Genomic DNA, 21,266 nt, shown 5'->3' on the forward strand with positions numbered 1-21,266 from the left:
TAAGAGTATCTTCACACAGACATCTAGAATAATGTTTGACCAAATATCTGGGTCCTGTGGCTCAGCTTTGTTAACACATAAAACTGACTCTCACAGCTCCTTTTGCTTTTGGTGACTCAGTGAGTACCCACTGTCACTCTCCAACTTCCTTCCCATTGGAATCCGTGGATGATACTTTTTCTGCCCGGGCTGGTGGGGACTGGGGAGCCCTGGGGGAGAGTAAAGTGCTTTGACGAATACAACAGGGAAAGGGAAGCATGGTGATTGGTACTTAGAAATACTGTCCCATGTGTGAAGTGACCCTACATCTCTGCCTCCTGCCTGCTCCCTGATCCCCACATCTGGGACTTCAAAGTCTCTCTCTTGGCATGACCCTTTCTTAGACCCTGTAACCCACTCTGCTTCCTGTCCAGGGTGGAAGGACCCTGGACAAGTAATTTGTTTTTTGTTTTTTCTTTTTAACTGATGAATTCCACAGAATATTTTTAAATTGAAGTATAGTTGATTTACCATATTATTTTGTTTCAGGTGTACAACAAAGCGATTCAGTTTTACATGTTTTTTTCCGATTCTTTTCCATTATAGGTTATTATAAGATATTGAATGTGGTTCCCTGTGCTATACAGTAAATCCTCGTTGTTTATCTATTTTCTACATAGTCATGTGTATCTGTTAATCCCATGTCCTAATTTATCCCTCCCCAACCTCCTTCCCCTTTGGTAACCATAAGTTTGTTTTCTATATCTGTGAGCCTGTTTCTGTTTTGTAAATAAGTTCATTTGTATTTTTTTTAGATTCCACATATGAGTGATATCATATAATATTTGTCTTTCTCTGTCTACTTATTTCACTCAGTATGATAATCTCCAGGTCCATCCATGTTGCTGCAAATGGTAATATTTCATTCTTTTTATGGCTGAGTAATACTCCGTGTTTGTGTGTGTGTGTGTGTGTGTGTGTGTGTGTGTATTCTTTATTCTTTCATCTGTTGATGGGAACTTAGGTTGCTGTCATGTCTTGGCTATTGTAAATAGTGCTACTATGAACATTAGGGTGCATGTATTTTTTTGGATTAATTTTTATCTTTTCTGGATATATGACCAGGAGTGGGATTGCTGTTTCATATGGTAACTCTATTTCTAGTTTTTTAAGGAACCTCCATACTGTTCCCCATAGTGACTGCACCAAGTTACATTTCAACCAGGAGTGTAAGAGGGTTCTCTTTTCTCCAAACCCTCTCCAGCATTTATTATTTGTAGACTTTTTGATGATGGCCATTCTGATCGGTGTGAGGTGATACCTCATTGTAGTTTGGATTTGCACTTTTCTAATAATTAGTGATGTTGAGCATCTTTTCATGTGCCTGTTAGCATCTGTATGTCTTCTTTAGAGAAATGTCTTTTTAAGTCTTCTGCTCATTTTTTTGATTTTTTTTGATATTGAATTGTGTGAGCTATTTGTATATTTTGGAAATTAACCCCTCCTAGACAAGTAATTTGATGGTGATCCCATTGCACCTCTCTCCTGTCCCTGTCACGTGCCCCCACACGAGGTTTCAGAAGCAGAATTCCTCTTATGCCTTGACACCTGCCATGTAAGCTCTTTCGTTTCTTCAACACTGAGGTTTTGTCTATCTTTCCCAGAGTTTCTGGAGACGGCCAAGTGCCCACAACGCCGTGTCTGCCAGACCACCCTGATGCTCTTCACTGCCCTGACTTCCTAGAAATTTTCCAAGTCCCTCTTCAGTGCCTGGACCTGGCCAGAGCTGGCAGGGCAGTTGGGTGGGTTGATACCCTAGTTTGGATCTGAGCACATGTGAGCTCTGACCCTACTTTTCTCCCTTAGCTGCTTTCCAACTCTCTGCCCTACATGTGGAGTGGACCAAGTGCCCCAGTGAGCTCTCAAATTCAAGTCTATGGGCTCTTTCTGGAGCCTCACTGACTGGGTGTGGCTCAGGTCACTCCTTTTGACTGGTGCAGTATTTCTTTTGTGTGATGGCACAAGATTGGAGCCACTAGAATGGTGCTGAGATGCTGATTTGGATGGCTTTTACTCACATCAAACACAAGACAAGTTCAGGCTCTTCTATCACTGCTTCTTGGCCAATCCTTGGCCTTGAACAGTGTGTGGACCTGTAAGTCACCTCTCACCTATACTGAGGGTAACAGGGATGGTGGCAGTTGTTTTTTGTCTGAACGCCTGCCAACAGCCCCTGGGCAGTTACTCCATCCCTTCTAGAGGCTCCTGTCCAGGTGTCAGGCAGCATTTCCGCCGATGTTTTTCAAGACCATTACTCTACAACACTTTTCCAATCAACTGACATTGAGCTCTCCAGGTTCATCCTCATCATGCCAGGTGCAGGAGGGACAGTCCTTGAGAATGGGACTGCTCTCATGTGTGGAGGGCAGGGGTGAGGTCATCCCTGAAAGAGATCACAGTACAGAAATGCAGTGATAATGCCTGAATATTCAAGAGGAGATGCCCAGAAGATGTGTTGTTCTACGTTTATGCTATGAAATTCAGAACAGCAGCTTTAACATGACCAGAAAATGAATTATTATTAATAATTTTCTTTTTTTATTGCTCTCTCTTTATTTTTATTTATTTTTCCTTTTTTAAAATTTAAATATAGTTGACAAATGATATTATGTTAATTTCAAGGGTACTACATAGTGATTTCACATTTGCACACGTTATGAAATGATCACCACTATAAGTGTAGTAACCATCTGTTTCCATACAAAGTCATTACAGTATTGTTGACCATATTCCTTATGTTGTATATTATATTTCCCTGGCTTATTTATTTTATAACTGGAGGTTTGCACCTCTTAATCCCCATCACTTATTTTGCCCCCCTACCACAATCCTCTCCTCTGGCAACCACCCATTTGTTCTCTGTATTTGTGAGTCTGTTTTTGTTTTGTTTGTTTTGTGTTTTAGATTGAACATATAAGTGAGATCATATGGTATTTGTCTTTCTCCGTCTTATTTCACTTAGCATAATACCCTCTAGCATAATCCATGTTGTAACAAATGTCAAGATTTCACTAAGTAATATTCCGTTGTCTATATATGTATATATACCACATCTTCTTTATCCACTCAACTATGGATGGGCACCACTTAGGTTGCCTCCATATCTTGGTTATTGTTAATAATACTGCAATGAACATAAGAGTACAAATATCTTTTTGAATTAGTGTTTTTGTTTTCTTCAGATAAGTATCCAGGAGTGGAATTGCTGGATTTTATGCCAATTCTATTTTTAATTTTTAGAGAAATCTCTGTACTGTTTTCCATAGTGGCTGCACCAATTTACAACCCCAGTAACAGTGCACAAGAATTCCCATTTCTCTATATCCTTGCCAACACTTATTATTTGTTGTCTTTTTTATAATAACCACTTGACAGACGTGAGGTGGTATCTCATTGTGGTTTTGGTTTGCATTTCCCTGAAGATTATTGCTGTTGAGCATCTTTTCATGTGCTTGTTGACAATCTGTATGTCTTTGGAAAAATGTCTATTCAGATCCTCTGCTCACTTTTTAATTGGGTTGTTTGGTTTTTTGACATTGAGTTGTGTGAGTTCTTTGTATATTTTGGATATTATCCCCTTACAGAATATATCATTTTCAAGTATCTTCTCACATTGAATAAATGGCCTTTTTATTTTGTTGATAGTTTCCTACACTGTGCAAAAGCTTTTTAGTTTGAAGCAGTCTCATTTGTTTATTTTTGCTTCTGTTTCCCTTGCCTGAGCAAACATATCCAAAAAACATATCTGAAAAAATATTACTAATACCAATGTTAAAGAGCATACTGCCTATGTTTTCTTCTAGAAGTCTTATGGCTTTAGGTATTACACTTAAGTCTGTAATGCATTTAGAATTTATTTCTTTGCATGGTGTGAGAGAGTAGTCCAGTTTGATTCTTTTGCATGAGCTGTCCAGTTTCCCCAACACCATTTATTGAAGAGGCTCTCTTTTCTCCATTGTATATTTTTGCCTCCTTTGTTGTAGATTAATTGCCCATATAAGTGTGGGTTCATTTCTGGGCTCTCTATTCTGTTCCATTGATCTAAGTGTCTATTGTTCTGCTGGTACTGTACTTTTTAAAAATTACTGTAGCTTTGTAGTATAGTTTGAAATCAATGCATGTGATTGATTTGTTCTTCCTTCTCAAGTTTGATTTGGTCACTTGGGGTCTTTCGTGTTTCCATATAAATTTTAGAATGATTTGTTCTAGTTCTGTGAAAAATGCCATTGGTATTTTGATAGGGATTGCATAGAATTTGTAGATTGCCTTGGGTAGTATGGTCATTTTCACAATATTAATTCTTCCAATCCATGAACACAGGATATCTTTCCATCTGTTTGTGACATCTTCAATTTCTTTCATCAGTGTCATAGTTTTCAAAGTACACATATTTTACCTCCTTAGTTAGATTTATTCCTAGGTATTTTATTCTTTTTGTTCTGATTGTAAATGAGTTTGTTTTCTTAATTTTCTTCTGATAATTTGTTGTTACTGTATAGAAATGCAAAAGACTTCTGTGTATTAATTTTGTATCTTGCAACTTTACTGAATTCATTGATGAGTTCTTGTAGTTTTTTTGGTGGTGTCTTTAGAATTTTCTGTATATAGTATTGTGTCATCTACAGAGAGTGACAGTTTTACTTCTTCCTTTCCAATTTGGATTCCTTTTATTTCTTTTTTCTCGACTGATTGTTGTAGCTATAACTTCCAATCCTCTTGAATGAAAGTGGCAAGAGGGGGCATTCTTGTCTTGTTCCTGATCTTAGAGGAAATACATTCAGCTTTTCATCATTGAATATGATGTTAGCTGTGGGCTTGTCATATGTGGCCTTTATTATGCTGACGTATGTTCCTTCTGTACCCACTTTCTTGAGCATTTTTATCGTAAAAGATGTTGAATTTTGTTAAAAGCTATTTCTGCATCTATTGAGATGATCATATGATTTTATTCTTCACTTTGTTAATGTTCAAATTAATAATGTATTACATTGATTTACAGATGTTTTAAGGTCCTTGCACCCCTGGAATAAATTCCCCTTGATCACAATATATGATCCTTTTAATGTATTGCTGAATTCAGTTTGTTAATATTTTGTGGAGGATTTTTGCATCTATGTTCATCGGTGATACTGGCTTGTAATTTTCTTTTTTTGTGATATCTTTATCTGGTTTTTGTATCAGGGTGATGGTGGCCTCACAGAATGAGTTTGGAAGTGTTTCTTCCCCTGTTCTTTCTCTTTTCCTTCTGGGACCCAATAGTGCAAATGTTATTATGCTTGATGTTGTTCTAGAGGTCTCTTAAACTGTCCTCATTTTTTTAAAATTCTTTTTTTTCTGTTCAGCTTGAGTGATTTCCACTACCCTATCTTCCAGATCACTGATTTGTTCCTTTGTATCATCTGATCTACTGTTGATTCCTTTTAGTGTGTTTTTATTTCAGTTATTGCCTTCTTCAGTTCTCTTTGGTTCTTTTTTATATTTTCTAACTCTTTGTTGAAATTCTCACTGTGTTCATCCTGAGTTTGGTAAGCAGCTTTATAATCATTATCTTGAACCCTTTATGGGGTAGATTGCTTATCTCCACTTCTTTCAGCTCTTTTTCTGAGGTTATGTCTTATTCCTTCATTTGAAACATACTCCTCTGTCTCCTCATTTTCCCCAGTTTTCTGTGTTCGTTTCTGTGTGTTAGGTAGGTTGGTTATATTTCCCATTCTTGGAGAAGTAGCCTTTTGTAGGAGATGTCCTGTGGGCCCCAGCAGCATGCTCCCGTTTGGTCACCAGAGCTATATGCTCCGGGGTGCCCCATACAGGCTGCATGTGCCCTTCCGCTGTGAGGCTGACTCCTGTGGGCACACTGGTAGGTGGAGCTGACCCCTGGCCCTGGTGGCTGCAAGGCTGTGCCTTGTGTGGTGGCTGTGAGCACACCAGAGGACAGGGGGAGCTTCTTCCTGAGCTGGCTGTGCAGCCCATGGGGCTGTGGAGCTGCTGCAGGCCCACTGGTGGGCAGGTTTTGGTCCCTGCGTGGCTGGGGAGTGGGCTTGGGCCTGGTATCAGCTCACTGGAGGGCAGGGCTGGGTCCCAAGCAGCTGTCTGTGGAGCCTGGGGAAAATGCAGGGGTGGTGCCAGTCCACTGGTGGGCAGGGCTGGGTCCCTGGCACTGATATGCTAGAGGTAGGACTCCTCAATGGCACTTTCTGATGCCAGGGTAACTGAGGTAGACCCAGCTCCCCAGAATGGCTGCTGCCAGCATCTCTCTGTCCCAGGGGGAGCCCCATTTGCCTGCTGCCTCTCTGGGAGCCTCTCCAAGGTCAGCAAATGAGTCTGACCCAGGCTCCTTTCAAGCTACTGACTCTGCACTGGGTCTTCGAATGTATAAGATTTTGTGTGCTCCCTTTAAGAGCAGAGCTTGTGTTTCCCAAAATTCTGAACATAAGCCCCACTGGTTTTTCAAAACCAGACATTCTGGGGGTGTGTCATCCCACTGCAGGATCCCTGCATTGGAGCCTGGTGTTCCCTTTGCTCCTTGGGGAGGACCTCCATGATTGGGATAGTCTTCCCATTTGTGGGTTGCTGACCCCGGGGGGTGGGTATTGACTTACTGCGTCTCTGCCTTTCCTACTCATCTCATTGTGGTTCCTTCTTTATGTCCTTGTGTCCTTTGCTATTCTGATAGATAGTTGCTCTGTAAGAAGGTGTAATTTTGGTGTGTCTGTGGGAGGAGGTGTCACCCAAGTTTCTCCCAGTGCCCAGGGCTGAATGGTGTCTGGATGGCTGTGAGTCTCCAACATGGGGATGGGGCTCGGCTATACCCCTGCCCCTCAATTTTGCTCAGCTCTGGGGTAGATCTTAGTCTCCACTGAGAAGTCTGTCCTGTGAGCCTCTGTTCCATGGGTAGGTTGGAAGGAGGGAACAGGGAGTTGAAGAGCCCTGGGGGAGGGCAGAAGGCTAAGGCATCCGTCCAAGGCGTGGCCACCCCGCTTGGGCATCAGGACGGGCCTCAGAATGGCCGCTGCTTTGGCCATGCTTCCTCAGAAGCCGGCCATGACTTTCCTGACGCCAGGGGAGCTGACGATTCCCCCAGGAGGACCTGAGCTGATGTTTGCCCCTCTGGGATCTGAGCCCCATTGAAGGAAAGAGCCCAGGCAGAAGGGGGAGGGAGGGGCAGCAGGCAGTGACGGGCGGGGTGGGAAGGTGGAGGACCTCTCTTGCTTGGTCTCTGTAATGAGGAAGTTCTCTGCAGCTCCGTTTCCTTTCCCTCGCTGAGAGCCTGAAACAGGAAGTCGGTCAGTGAGCTGGTGGCAGCAGCTGGGGCGACTGAGAAGAGACCGACGGTGGGTCACAGTGCAGGGGCCTCAGCTCCCCTTGGCGGTGCATAGGTCCTGTGGGGTGGCCTCCGGCCTGGCCTGGGGAGGCCCACGCCCGCCATGGTCCCCTGCTGGAACCATGGCAACATCACCCGCTCCAAAGCTGAGGAGCTGCTCTCCAGGACGGGCAAGGATGGGAGCTTCCTCGTGCGTGCTAGCGAGTCCATCTCCCGGGCATACGCGCTCTGTGTGCTGTGAGTACCGTGCCCACCCACCCTTGTCCCTTTGCCCCGGCTGGCCACTCCTGCCCAGGCATGGAGATGATGGAGGTGCAACTGGGAAGAGGGGGAGCTGGCTCGTGGCTTAGCCAGGGACCCGGTTCTGAGATGGGGTGTCTTTATCCAGGTGGGATGGAGCAACCTGGCTTGCATGCACCACGGGTCGGTTGGTGAGTCCTGCTGAGGCCCATGGTGGACCTTCTTGGCCTTGGAGTTCAGGTTGTGCAGGGCCGGGGCTCTCCTGAGCCAGACTGGGGCCTGGTCACACACCCCAGCTACCCATGAGCTGTGGTGCTCCGGACTTCCTTGGGGTGCCAGGGGCTAAGAGAAGGGGGGTGTGTGGGCTTTCTGAGCCAGGCAGAAGCTCAGGACTCCATGGTGGTGGCTGTGTTAGGCAGCAGCTTGGTCAGTTCAGGTGTTGGTCAAAGATGCCCCATTTGGAAATACTCCTGGAAGAGCAGAAGTAGCAAGAGGGACCCTTCCTGTGCCAGGCTCTGGGCCTTTGGAGGAAGCCATGGTTTGGGGAGCCATGAGTGTGGGATGGGTTCATTCAAGAAAGGATTTTCAGTTCACCCAGAAGTTGTGTTTGGGGCCCTGGGAGCAGAGGAAGTCCCCATCATCACTAGCAGGAGCCTCTTCTCTGCCCTCCTCAGCCCTTAGCTGTGTCCCCACCAGTCTGGGCCTTTTTGCCACCATCAATAGCCCCTGTCCCTTGGCTCTGGGAGGTTGCTGAATGTGCTAATTGTCCTAACAACTGAGGAACTGGCCGCTTGCTGGAGGTTCCTATTAAAACATGCTTCTCAACCAGTGTCTTAACCGTGGCAACATCACTCGCTCCAAGGCTGAGGAGCCGCACCCCTGCAGCCCTGCAGACTAACCATCCCCACTGGGGCCCCAGGCAGTGCCGGGCGCCATGGGGAAAGGGTGTGTCCATCTACATCTCTCAGGTGGCCTCCCTGGGCTTGCAGAAGGGTCCCTCCAAGCAGGCAGGCCCTGACACTCTCCACGCAAGAGGGGAAGTGGGTCCTGGACATGGGCCTTTTTGGGAGCATTGAATCTAAGCATTTGTCTGCCCTACACCCCATCTCATCTTCACAACAACCTCAAGTGTGGGTCCTTTTGTTGCTCCACTTTGCAGATGAGGAAACTGAGGCTCAGAAAGGTTAATGAGTGACGACTGTCAAAGCTAAAGCCATCTGCACCCAGAGGCTGCACCCAGACCACCAGACTCCCACTACCCCACGCCTACACCTGTCAAGCCACGTGTGAGCATAGGTTCCAGGTGGCAGCAGAAGCCAGGACATTTACAAGGGCCAGCTGGGAGCATTTAGAAATTAACCCAGGCTCACAGCTGGCTGCTCGGCTTGAGCTCAGACTGCGTCAGAGCCCCACCTCCAGTCCAAGGCCAGCTTCCTGCGGCCCCTACTCTCACACTCAGGGGAAGGGAAGCTGACCCAGACCTCCCCACAGGCACTGCCTCTATGGGGGACCCGTCAACGGGGCCGTAGAAATGGTGGGGAAAGTCTGATCCGCCTCCACTCAGCCCACGTGGATTTCTCTCCCTTCCTGGGGACCTTGGCTGAAGGCTGATTCCATCAGGTGTTCCGGGGGCCTAGTCTCATGCCGGCCACTTCCAGGCTCTAGCCCGCTAACCTTCACAGCAGCCCTTTGACCGGGTGCTGTGGTTGTGCTCAGGCTACAGATAGGAACGTGGGTCTCTGACTCCAAACTGGGAGCAGCGGGACCAGCCAGAGCCAGAGCTGGGAGAGGGCTTGGAACCTCTAGTCCCACCACCCCAGCTTTGCAGGGGAGCAGACCTCAGAGAGCTTCAGGCCTTTGTCCACACTGCCCTGCTGGCCGGTGGCAAGCTGGGGTCCAGGATGGTTTCCAGTATTGCTCTACCTCTCCTCCCTTCCCCTCGCCTGTGCTGAGTTAACTCTCCAAGCCTCCGCCCATGTGCAGGGTCTACCCCTTCGGAGGTGCCTGTGGTTCCTGAGATGTTCATCAGCCTCTTAGCCCAGGGCTGGACTTCCTGTCAGTCTCCCATCCCCAAGGCCCCTTTAGGTCCAGGCAGCAAGGCTCGAAGCCCTCCCCAGGGAGTCCAGTCCCTCGGCCAGGCTCTTGCCCCAGGCCCAGGGCTCCCATTTTCCCTCTGCTCGGTAGGGGACGCCACCCTTCCTGCAGGGCCAGGAGCCCCTGGAGGCTGTGGGACACCACGAACCACCAAATATCCCCCAAATCTGGGGGACCTAATTTTGCTGCCACTCTTAATGTTGCCAATTAAGGAGATTCAAAAATGGAAAAACCTACTAGAACGGCAACTAGCTGCCACTTGGCACCAGAAAGGCAGGAAGAACGTGCTCTTTAAAAAAGGCCAAAAGGCCTGTCTTAAATCAAATATGTCTACCTTCCTGAAAAACAGCTCCCCGGCCTCCATCCTTAGTTTTCTCTGTTGCCTGGTGAAGACCTCGCCCCATGCCCCCCAGGCCCACGGCCCAGCGGTGGGAACCCTGATGGGGGAGGAGCAGCCGGGTTGTCCTCAGTTGCACAAGCGTCAGCCTTCGCCCTCTGCTGTCTCTCTGGAAGTTGCTGAGAGTGCAGGACCTTGCTTGGGCAGCTGTGGGGTCAGGGCCTTTTAATGACCCTGCTCCGACAGGAGCCAGGACTGCAGAAGGAAGCCTCAAAAACTGGCCCTCCTGCTCTAGAAATATCCATATGGGAAAAGGCCTCAGAGCCCAGGGTGCCCAGACCTGTCCTGCCTGGGCCCCAGTGGCTGGAGCATCCTCCTGGCCCCTCCGGTGAGTGAGGGGATGGCAGGGTCCTTCCACTGCCCAGTCAGGCAGTTGTGCTCAGATGGAGCTCCAGGAACTGAGGGCAGCTTCCTCGGGAGTGGCCTTCATTCTCGGGAAAGAGGACAGGATTTGACTATTTAAATGGAACTAGGGAGGGCGGTGAGGGAGACAGCAAAAGACAAGGCTGCGATTCAGTATCGCCCACGTGACCTAGGAGTGCACATTCGCCCCCGGCTTAGCAAACCCACATTTCCTCTCAAGGGGTCAGCCCTGCCACCTGCCACTGGGCAGGAAAGCTCAGATCTCTCCACAGGAACTCAGAAAGCCCTGCTTTAGGGGGACCCCGGGGCTCATCTTGAGTCACAGAGAGCTGGAGGGGAAGACCCCAGGCAGCTGACCACGTGGTTTGAGGCCAGCTCTGCCTTCTTGCAGCCAGGGGCTTGAGAACGTGAGGGACGGCAGACTCTTCCAGCTGGGGCCCATGTCATCCTCATCTGGCCCCGCTGAACCCGCCAGCGGAGTCAGCCCTGGTCTAGGGAGTCCATGGGGTCTCCATGAGGGAGACATTCAGCGCATCTTGGATGAGGATGCTAAGAGGCTGGGAAACTCGTGTCCTTCTCCTGCCAGGACTGCACATCCACGTAGGGGCCAGCACACCTGTCAAGTGTTTGCTGTTGTAGAGAAGATGTCTGCCTTTGGGGTTGGGGGTCCATCAATGTAAGGGGCAGCCCCCCCTTGCCCTGACTGTGCAGGCAGAGCCAGAGCAATGGCCGGTGTCGTTAGGATACACCTCCCTCTCTGTAAGAGCAGCTGGGCCCTGAGAGTGAGCTGGGGCCTCTCACAGGACTGGGGCCATCCAGTGGGGGCTGCTGGGTTGGGTGGCGCTCCCACCAAACCATGCTGGAGAGAATTAGCTTCGCTCCCAGAGGAGGGGCCGGGCACATGCTGCCTGTGACTCAGCAACCAATACCTGGTCCAGCCAGCTGTGGTGGGGACAGTCTTGGTTTCCCTCAGCGCAAGTCTTTCCACGAGCTGCTCAAGCCCACCTCCGGCCTCCTTCCTGGCAACAGTGTCCCAGGCAGCCTCGTCAGCACAGCCAGAAAGATGAAGCACCAGAAGGACATTTAGTCACCGACAGTGCCCTCAGAAAAGGCATCCCACTTGTTGGGAAGAATGCGACAGGCCACTTGAGGTCGGGCAGGCCACGAGCCTTGCTCCCACAAACCAAAGGTGGTTGCTAACCTGTTCTGCCTAAAAATAACAGCAAAAGACTCATAAAGGGCTTATCGTGTGCCAGGTTCTCTTCTAAGCTCTTTACATGTATTAACTCACTTACTGTCCACACTGGCCTTTGGAGGAAGTGTTATTATTACCCCCACTTTACAGATATGGAAACTGAGACCCAGAGAGGCTAGGTAACATGCCACGTTTATAGGATTGATAGATGGCAGGGACAGGACTTGAATTCATGCTGTTCTTGGAAGGGAGAAAGAGAACGGAGCCAGCAAGCCTGGGTGTGTGTAGGGTCAGGGGAGGCCTGGAGAGGAGACCCCTGGTGATGGAGCCACAGAAAAGGGGCTTCGGAGGGCAGAAATGTCCAGGAGAAGCGCAAAGCCATTTACTGCGGCGTGAATGGGTGTGATGTAATCCTCCTTCCTCCAATCCCCTTTCAAAGTTCAGTAAAGTTCACACTGCTGGTGAATTACTTAAGTGCAAATGCAAAGAATAAGGCTGTTTTTACTATCTGGTATTGACAGAAAGTGGTGGGAAATGCTGGCACAGGCCGTAGTCAGAGCTTGGAGGACCACGGCTCCTAAAACCTAGTATACATAAGAATTTGTCCACAGACAACTGTCCTGAGCATTCCTTCTGCATCCAAGGCCAGGAAGGATTGTGTGTAATGGATTTCTGGTACCTTCTATGTGGAGTGATTCAGAAAAACCATGGTTAATGTTGAGTGTCTCCAAGTTTCTGTGCCCATGCCTGGCACCCTGGAGAAATCCTTCCAGAACCAGGCTTTGGTGTGTCTTGCAAGCTTGCCTACCTGTCAGGTTAAATTCACCTGTGCACAGACGTTGGTACTTTTCTGTTGAGTGGTCCCATCTCCTGGAGTATGAACCCCGGCATGGCAATAAGATGTGCCCCTCGCCAGGCCTTCCCCCCTGCCCAGGGATGGAGTAAGAGAAGGTCTGCTCTCCCCTCCCTAAATCGTGCCATGTGATGCCATCCCTAGGGGCAAGCCCTCTGTGGTTGGCTAGGCCTGATGTGAGTTCTAGCATTTGCGAGATGCTAACCTCCCTGTGCTTACCCAGCATCCTCACTGGTGAAATGCATGCTCCTTGGGTTCATGTTTTTAAATTGCAGTATAATTTACATCCCATAAAATCACCGTTTATACAGTGCACAGTTCAGTGGTGTTTCGTACGTTTATAATGTTGTGAAACCATCACCAATATCTAATTCCAGAACATTTTCATCATCCCCCTAAAAAACCCTGAACCCACTAGTAGTCACTTCCTATTCTGCTTCCTCCCAACCCTTGGCAGCCACTAATCTACTTTCTGTCTCTGACCATTTGTCTATTCTGGGTATTTCATATAAATGGAATCACATAGTAGATGGTCTTTTGTATCTGGGTTCTTTCCACCTGGTATAATGCTTTCAAGGTTCATCCATGTTGTAGTACAAATATTCCTTTTTACCATAATAAAAGTAATAGCCCACTGTATAAATATATCACATTTTATTTAGTCATTCACCAGTTGATGGACATTGGGTTGTTTCTATTTTTTGGCGATTGTGAATAACTGTGCTGTGAACATCCGTGTAGAAGTCTTTGTATCGGCATGTGTTTTCAATAGTCTTGGGCGGAGCTGCTGGGTCACATGGTAATTGTCTAATTTCTGTGAAACTATCAGACTGTTTTCCACAGCAGCTGGGCCATTTGACAGTCCCATCAGCAGTGTGTGAGGGTTCTAATTTTTCCATAGCCTCACCAACACTTGTCATCTTTTTGGTAATGACCATCCTACTGGGTGTGAAGTGGTATCTCATGATGGTGCTAATTTGCATTTCACTAATCATGAATGATGTTGATTGTCTTCTTCGGAGAAATGTCTATTCATATCTTTTGCTTATTTAAAAGATTGGGTTCTCTGTCTTTCTGTTGTTGTCATTGGATTGTTGAGAGGGTAGATAGAGAGAACGTGGGTAACCTGTACAACCAAGGCCAGCATGTAGTCAGCACCCTCTGAATGCTGGCCAGTATGTTTTACGTGCTGTAAAGCGAGTAGCGCCAGCTCAGAAGCAGAGGAACATAGCGCCCATCTGTGAAGAGGGGCCCACTGCAGAAGGCAGAGGAGAGCGGGGGCAGAGTGTTACTTCTGGAACTTCCTGGAGGCTGCGGGAGCCTCCGGGAGACACTGAGCTGTCATGTGGGGCCTCCTCAGAGGAAGTGCTCAGAGAGATGAGGCAGGAAGAGGACTTGAATGACGCACAAGTGGCCGGTGGCCGCTGGGGCCAGGGTTGAGCACCTGAGGGAGAGAGAGGTCTGGGGCACAGTCGCCAGGAAGAACCACCGAATGAAGCCAGGGAGGATGACGAGGTGGAGGCCTTCTCAAGAGTGATGAACTCCAGTGTAGGAGGGAGGCCCTGGGGGAGCTAAAGTCTCAGGGGCACAGCCGGTGGATGGCGTGGGGAGGCCAGGCCCTGGGAAGCGGGCAGGACAAGACTGCAGCTCCGTGGACCAGACCCTTCCTCTCTCCCCTGCTCGTTTCACACTCGCTTTGTCCCATTAACTAGAAAAACATGTATTTTCCAGGACCAGGACCCAAACCATTTGAGTTCAATGACTTGTTCTAAATAACCCCAGACAGGCCTGGCCCCCAAAGGCTCAGCTGGTCTGGCCCCCTCACTCACCAACCAGAAGCCTGCCTTCCAGAGGGGACAGACCCGATGAGGCCACCTGGGCGTCAGTGGCAATGCAGAAATAGATTTTCTGATAGACAAGGCGGAGATCCTTCAAGTGACTTTAAAAATATACAGTATTAAGCATAACATGCAAAGAGTCCAAAGTGCAAAGAAAGAAAATAATCGCCCAATCACTGAGACGGGAGACTAACATAGTTATCGTTCATTTGTTGTTGTATCTTCTCTCCCTACGCATGTATGCACATACATACATATACGCACACATACCTGATAGTATGTCGTTTGAGTCTGTGTTTTCTAGCAGCATTAGCATTTTGCTATTTAATTAACATTTCTTCCTAAGTATCATATTTAAAGGGCGCACAAACTCTATTACAGGACATGCCATCATCTATGGATGATTCCTCTGTCAGTAGACATTGAAGTTACTAACAGTGTTTTGTTGTTATCAACATGACCGTGGTGAAGGTCTTTGTGCAGATATGTGACATTTCTGGTGATAGATTCCCAGGGATGGAATTACTAGATCAAAGGATAACGTTTTTAAGGCTCTTGATGCAAAACAGCAAATTGCTTTCCAGAAATTCTGTTCCAGTGTTTGCTCCGGGAAGCAGTGCTAGAGAGCGCCCGCCTTGTTCCAGTCTCCCTCTTCTGAGTATTTTCATTTAAAGAAACGTTATTATGTTGCAAGGTGAAAGGTGTTCAATTTCTGTTCGTCTGGGTTTGCATTCCTTGATGGCAGTCATGGTGAACGTGCTTGGATTATTGACCTTCATCATTACTCCTTTGTGAATGGTCTGTTCCATTCTCTTTGCCATTTTTCTTCTGAAACTGTAGTTTTTTGGTTATCTATTTGCATGAATTCCTTATATCACATTTATTACAAATATTTTCACTGTGTTTTGCCTTTAAACTTTATGTTTTTTTTTACAGTCAAAGATTGTAAAATTTTGTAAAGTCTATCAGTCTTGTTCTTTTGCAAATTTTTTTCCCCTTTGTTTTCCAATATAGAGACTGCCTTTGCACACAGATACTCTGTTCTGTTTCTTCCTGTGGGAGGCAGGGCCTTTGGAGCTAATAAACTAAGAGATGACTCTGCCTTTCCAAGCTCTGGCAGTTTGTCTAGTTCCATGGGACCTTGGTTTCCTCATCTGGCAGGGCTAAGAATACCCACATAGCACTGTGGTTGGGTGGATTGAAGAAAAAGTGTGTATCATGTGTTTAGCACAGTATTTGGCAAAAGCAGATGGAGAGATGACAGGTTTTTTGGTTTTGTTTTGTTGTTTTACATTGAACACTTTAATCTCTCTGGAATTAATGAATGGTGGGAAGATTTATGTGTATTTTTCTCAAAACCTCTTTCTGAATCATTTATCCCTTTCCTTTTGAGATCCCTCTTTTACTATACAGTAAGTCTTCTGTATCTCTTTCTTGCCCATTTACCCAAGTCCATGTATCTCTACTTTTCTTACAGCAATTTCATACCAAAGGCATTACCACAATTTTATAAAATATTGTACTTTAGGATTTTCACATTTATTCTTTTCTATTCTTCTGGGTGAACCAGATGATAATTTTGTCAAGTTGGAAAAAATGGTTTTGGGACTTTGATTGGAATTACATGAAATCTTTAATACAACTTGTAAAAGTGGACATTTTAGTACTTTTCAGTCTTAACAATAAATATAGCTATCTCTATTATTTTAAATGTTATCACTTCCTTCATCTAGATCTGGCATGTTTTTGTGATGATTACTTATGATTACTTTATAATTTTGTTACTGTTGTGAATGAAACCTTTTGTGGTAACTGATTACATACAGGGAAGTTGTAGAATTTATAGATTCACCTTTTATTCTATCACTTTACTTATTATTTCAAATTGTTTTCATTTGCTTCTCTAGGATTGTCTTGCTAAACAATCACATCATATACAAATTATAACTATTGTGTGGTCAACTTTCAAAATATTTATAACTCTTATTCAGATTTCACAATTTATTGCATTGGCCAGTATTTCTAAAATTTCACAGCAGAGGGTATTGGGAATAGAAAACATCTACCTAAGGCAGAAGTACTGTGAGAATCAAACATGGTATTGCCTGGGAAGGACAGTATCTGGGACAAAGTTAGCACTTGATAAAAAAAAAGTTAGTTGTTCTTTTTCATGTCAAAGAAGGAGCTGTCTTTTCCTAGTTTTATAAAGAGTTTTTGATGGACTGAGTATTAAATTTTATCAAATGCCTTTTTAATAGCTATTGAGATGATTATGCTATTTCCTTTATTTCATTTACTGGTATAATAGCTTAATTTTATAGAATTCCTAATATGAACCACTTCTGCATGATTAAAGTGAACTATTCTTGATTTTGATAATTTTTTATTGTACTCTGAAGTTTATTTAGGATTTTTGCATGTGTGTTCTTAAGTGAGATTGATTTATGTGATTTTGATCATGTTATGGTTTAAGACTTATGTAAGTTTCATAAAACATCCTGGAGACATTTACATAGCATCATCATTATCTGATTTTTTAAATATATAAAAAAATTGGCAAAAGTGCTTTTCCTCAGAGCCATTTGTAGAGATAACTCTTTAATACTTCCTTCAATTTCTTCTTTGGTATTGATTTATTCTTGTTTTCTATCTCCTCTCGTGTTACTTTTGATAAATTACATATATTTTTCATTAAACAGCCCATTTGTTGAGATTTTCCAATTTTCTGGCAGACGATTATGCATGGTTTGCTATAATTTTAAGTTTCCTCTTTTATTGCTGTTGCTACCTTCCTTTCTCATTACTGGTTTTACTTACTAGTTGTGTTGGCCAGGATCCCAGCAGAAAATAGACGGTATGATCCAAAGGAGGGTTAGGGTTAGAGATGGTGAGTAGCCTGGGGCCAGTAGCCATGGGAAGCCATCCCCACTGCTGGACTGGAGGAAGCAGGGCCATCTGACTTGAGCTGTGGCCTCCCAAGGAGCAACTCAGCCACTGCCAATCTGCAGCAGGTGGGGTGGGGTCGGGTCAGGGGAGCAAATACCCATCTCTCACCTTCATTAGTTAGTGGTGAGGCAGCCCACACAGGTCAGCTCGCTGGACACAGGGCAGGTGCAGAAGGATAGAAAGTGGGTGTATTGGGGGTCGAAGCAGGGGGTGTGAGAGGAGTGTGTCCAGCTCACTTACATTTTTTTCTTCTTGCTATTCTATTTGTCAGAGGGCTGTCCATTTAATGCTCTGCTTTGCAAGTCATATGCTCTTAGATTTATTCACCTGCTCTGCTTTTTACTTTTATATTAGAAAGCTAACGGTGTGTTCAGGAGTCCCTACCGTGTATATGTTTGAGGACAGAGAAATGTCTTCTGTGTTTCTCACCTCCCCTCTCCTCCTGTACTGACCTTCTCAGGTTTGTCTTCCTCCTGGTTGAAGTTCTCCATCCCATAAGCTGCTATTTACCGCCTCTCTTGCGGGTGTAGTGCTGACTGTGGAGTTCTAGCTTTTCCACTTATGGTCAGTCTTTCTTACATCGTGCTGCTCCATGTTCACAGTTGGTTTTTCCAGTTTCAGAGATGCAGCTGTCTCTTAAATCTTACTGAGTTCACAAATCAGACTTCCCCTCCAGAATGTGTTTTCTTTCCTTTTTCTTTTTGCAGTGATTCTGTGTAACATGGAGATACCACCTTTGAGCCCATAGAAAACTGACACTGTTCTTTTGAGTGGTGATGTTTTTCTAGGTCTGGTGATTTTTCTTTTCCAACCATGAACTGTTAGGAAAAATTGGATCTAATTTTTTTCAAGTTGGCGTGGGTTTCTGCCCAATTCCTCTTCCCAAACATAAAAGAACCAGCAGGGGTGGGAGTGGGAGCCCTCTGATCCCAAATCCACCTGATGGGTTGAGTGATGCGGGGGTGGTGTGGAACAGATGGGTGGGCTTCCTCCCAGGGTCTCATGCAAGGAACCTGCCGGACCCCCAGGCCGCTTGGGCTTAGCACGTGCCCCCAAAACACTAGCTATCTTCCCTCTCACCTGGTCACCAGGCTGCCCCCCCTTGCTTTCTTCTTTCTGACCTAATGGCTTCTTTTTCTTACTGCTTTTGGCTGGGATGCTTTGAGGTTTTGGTGATGCATGGAGAACACCCTTGGTTCCTAGGGCTGACGTACGTTTTCTCTTATTTCTACGCTGGTCTACGTTTCATCTTATTTCTACTTTTTTGAATGCAGTTTCCAAGTCTTGTTCTCCCATCCCATCTTGTCCAGAAGTCGGCAACACTCACGTAAGAAAAAAAGAGAAAACACGTACAAACAACATTAGAAATTGGAACTGATATACCACGAGGGTTAAGAAGGGGTTTAAAACAATTACAGAACATGCTAAGCTGATCAGCAGAGTGAGACAGAGACACTAATGAGGTTCTCGAATTTCAGAGTCTGATTTCTCTCTCTCTCTCTTTCTGTGGGGCTCTCCTTTGATGCTTATGGCCATGCTTGTCAGTGTTTGTTTGGCAAGGAGTAGTCATATAGACAATAATATTTATCTGAGAGAATAAATAAAGTGCCACAAAGTAGTTTCTTCCTATTTCCACTTGCTTATCCTCTTAAGTAAAACTTCCCAAACCACGATCTGAAAGTGCCCTTCCTGGGGGAAGCATCTTCCTGCGTGGAACAGCGCAGGCACCTCGAGTCACTCATAGCCACCCAGCAGCTGTAAGCAGTCACATGGGAAGTTTGCTCTAAGCCCCACTGCATTTGAGAGTGGAGTAAACTCGAACGCACTGGGGATGGATGAGACTGGGGTGGACCCAACATCATCCCAGCCCATCTCCAATATTCCTAACACGCCCTGAAATGTGACCCAGTCATTGGAAGAAATAGCAGCTGAGGACCAGTGTTAGTGCCCTAGATTGTTACTAGGTCACTGTAAAGAGGTGGGAAAGGGCTGGAGGGGACCCATGGCCCCCAGCGAGCACGGTGTCTGGATTATGTTCCAGTGCAGTAGTTGTCAAAGATGATTTGGTTGTGGAATCCTCACGCTAAACATTTTACATATAAGATTGTATGTGTGTGTGTGTGTATGTATATGTATGTTTACGCATATGCGTATATGTGTATGTTGTGTATCTGTATCTGTATATGCACACGTACGTATATGTATTCGTTTATGCATAAAGGACCAGGGGGACGTACGGATGCCAGTGAGTGTGGGAGGCCAAGGAGTGTCCACCTCCATCTCCCTGCAGAGCCCCCAGCAGCCCACAGCCTGCAGTTTGGACCACCTGCTCCCCCAGGGGTTGTGTGTGGCAGGGGTGGAAGTGGGGGTGATGCTCTACACTTTCCCTCAAAGATCTCCTGACTCAGCCCCAGGGATGATGCGTTCGCCCGTACATTGGAGATGCTGAGATACTACTATCAAAGGGGAAAGTCCTCTCTTCCTATTGTACTAGCCTTTGAATTCTGGTCTGTTTGAGTAATATGGAGCTGTTTCTCTGTTTCAGTGTTTCTAGAACATCTTTGAAAAAGCCATAAAGGCTTGTCTGCCACACTTGACTAACTAAAGGACCTTCCTGCTCTGTACGCTGTCTCTGTTCCCCTCCTTGTGACTCTGTGTTCTTTCTTTCTGTTTACAAGCTGATGTCTGGGGCCTGTTCAGCCTCTTCCACAGATGAGCTGCCCTCAGCCAAATAAGATGCTGTTCTCGGCCCTGGCCTGATTTGCATATCTATAGGAGGAAGTGTCGCGAGAACAGGCGCTGAAAGCCAAGAGCAGCGCAGGCTTCCAGCTCTGGCTTGTGCCTGGCAGCCTCTGCAGAGGGTGCTGAGACCAGAGTGGGTGGGGATGGGGGAGTTAGGCTGGGGTCTGAGGGAGTTCTCCTTTTCCTGGACATCTCCGGGAGGTGAGGCACAGGATAGAGATTCATCCTGCAACCTCTGAGATAAGCCAATTGTGCTGTCAGTTCAGGCTCTAGGGAAAGGACAGGGAGCAGAAGGATGAGAATTAAAGGGATGAGAAAAAGAGAGAAAAAAGAACTTTCCCATGAGAAATGAAGAGATGTGTGGAAGTGAAATTACCCAAAACATTCTCCAAAACCTTCATAAACATTCATTGATTCAAAAGCCATTAAAAAATATTGTAAAATTGACCACGTAAAATTGTAAAACTACTACACAGCTAAAAAGAAAAAAAACTTAAAAATAAATAACTCCAAAATATATTATAGCATATATCAAAGCCTTATGAATAAATAAGCAAAAGATGATCAAAAAGGAAGCAAAAAAAGTGTGAGCAAAGACATGAAAAGGAATTCAAGTAGCGAAACATATGATGTTCAACCTTTCTCACACAGAAAGACAAATTTAAGCAAGCCATCATTTTTCTTTCAGCTCTCAGATTTGCAAAAGATTAAAATGTCTGATAACAGCCAGTTGGCAGTGTGTGGGGAAATTGACACTTTCATATCCGGTTGATAGGGGACAAAATGTGACACAACTTCATTAGAAGGCAATTGTTAGTCTCTATCAAAAAACAGTGTCCCTCAGCCCTGCTGTTCTTCTTTTAGTGATTTATCCACAATCACTAACAAATGTCAGTGAGTGTCATGTTTAGTGTGTTCCGGACTAAATGTTATTATTGTCCCCTTTTTACTGATGGGGTAACTAAAACTGGATTCACCAATGTACACGAGAGGTAAGAACAGGGATGTTGGCTGCAGCATTATTTATAATAGCAAAAAGCCAAAAACAATGACACGTCCATCATCACAGTCTAGTCAAACAGATAACGGCACAGCCACGTGGTGGAGCACAGCTGGACAGGTTACTTTATTCTTTTGGTAAAAAAAGCGAATTTCAGAACAACGTATATAGTATGAAATTATATGCATTGAAAAGACGTGCCTGTCTAAGTTTGCGTGTATGTTTCAATGTTCTGGAA

At 45.8% G+C, this 21,266-nt stretch overlaps 1 protein-coding gene across 1 annotated transcript in view; it reads left to right on the forward strand.

The window, feature by feature from the left end:
- The first annotated feature begins 7,308 nt into the window (after positions 1 to 7,308).
- The window catches only part of INPP5D (inositol polyphosphate-5-phosphatase D), a 114,040-nt gene continuing 100,082 nt past the window's right edge, over positions 7,309 to 21,266 (forward strand). Inside the window, exon 1 of the mRNA XM_064485272.1 lies at positions 7,309 to 7,597. Coding sequence (XP_064341342.1) covers positions 7,464 to 7,597 — 134 coding nt within the window. The 5' untranslated portion in view covers positions 7,309 to 7,463. The remainder of the gene's footprint in view (positions 7,598 to 21,266) is intronic.

Source organism: Camelus dromedarius, chromosome 4 (genome assembly GCF_036321535.1).
Source record: "Camelus dromedarius isolate mCamDro1 chromosome 4, mCamDro1.pat, whole genome shotgun sequence".
In the NCBI taxonomy this organism is placed as follows: domain Eukaryota; kingdom Metazoa; phylum Chordata; class Mammalia; order Artiodactyla; family Camelidae; genus Camelus; species Camelus dromedarius.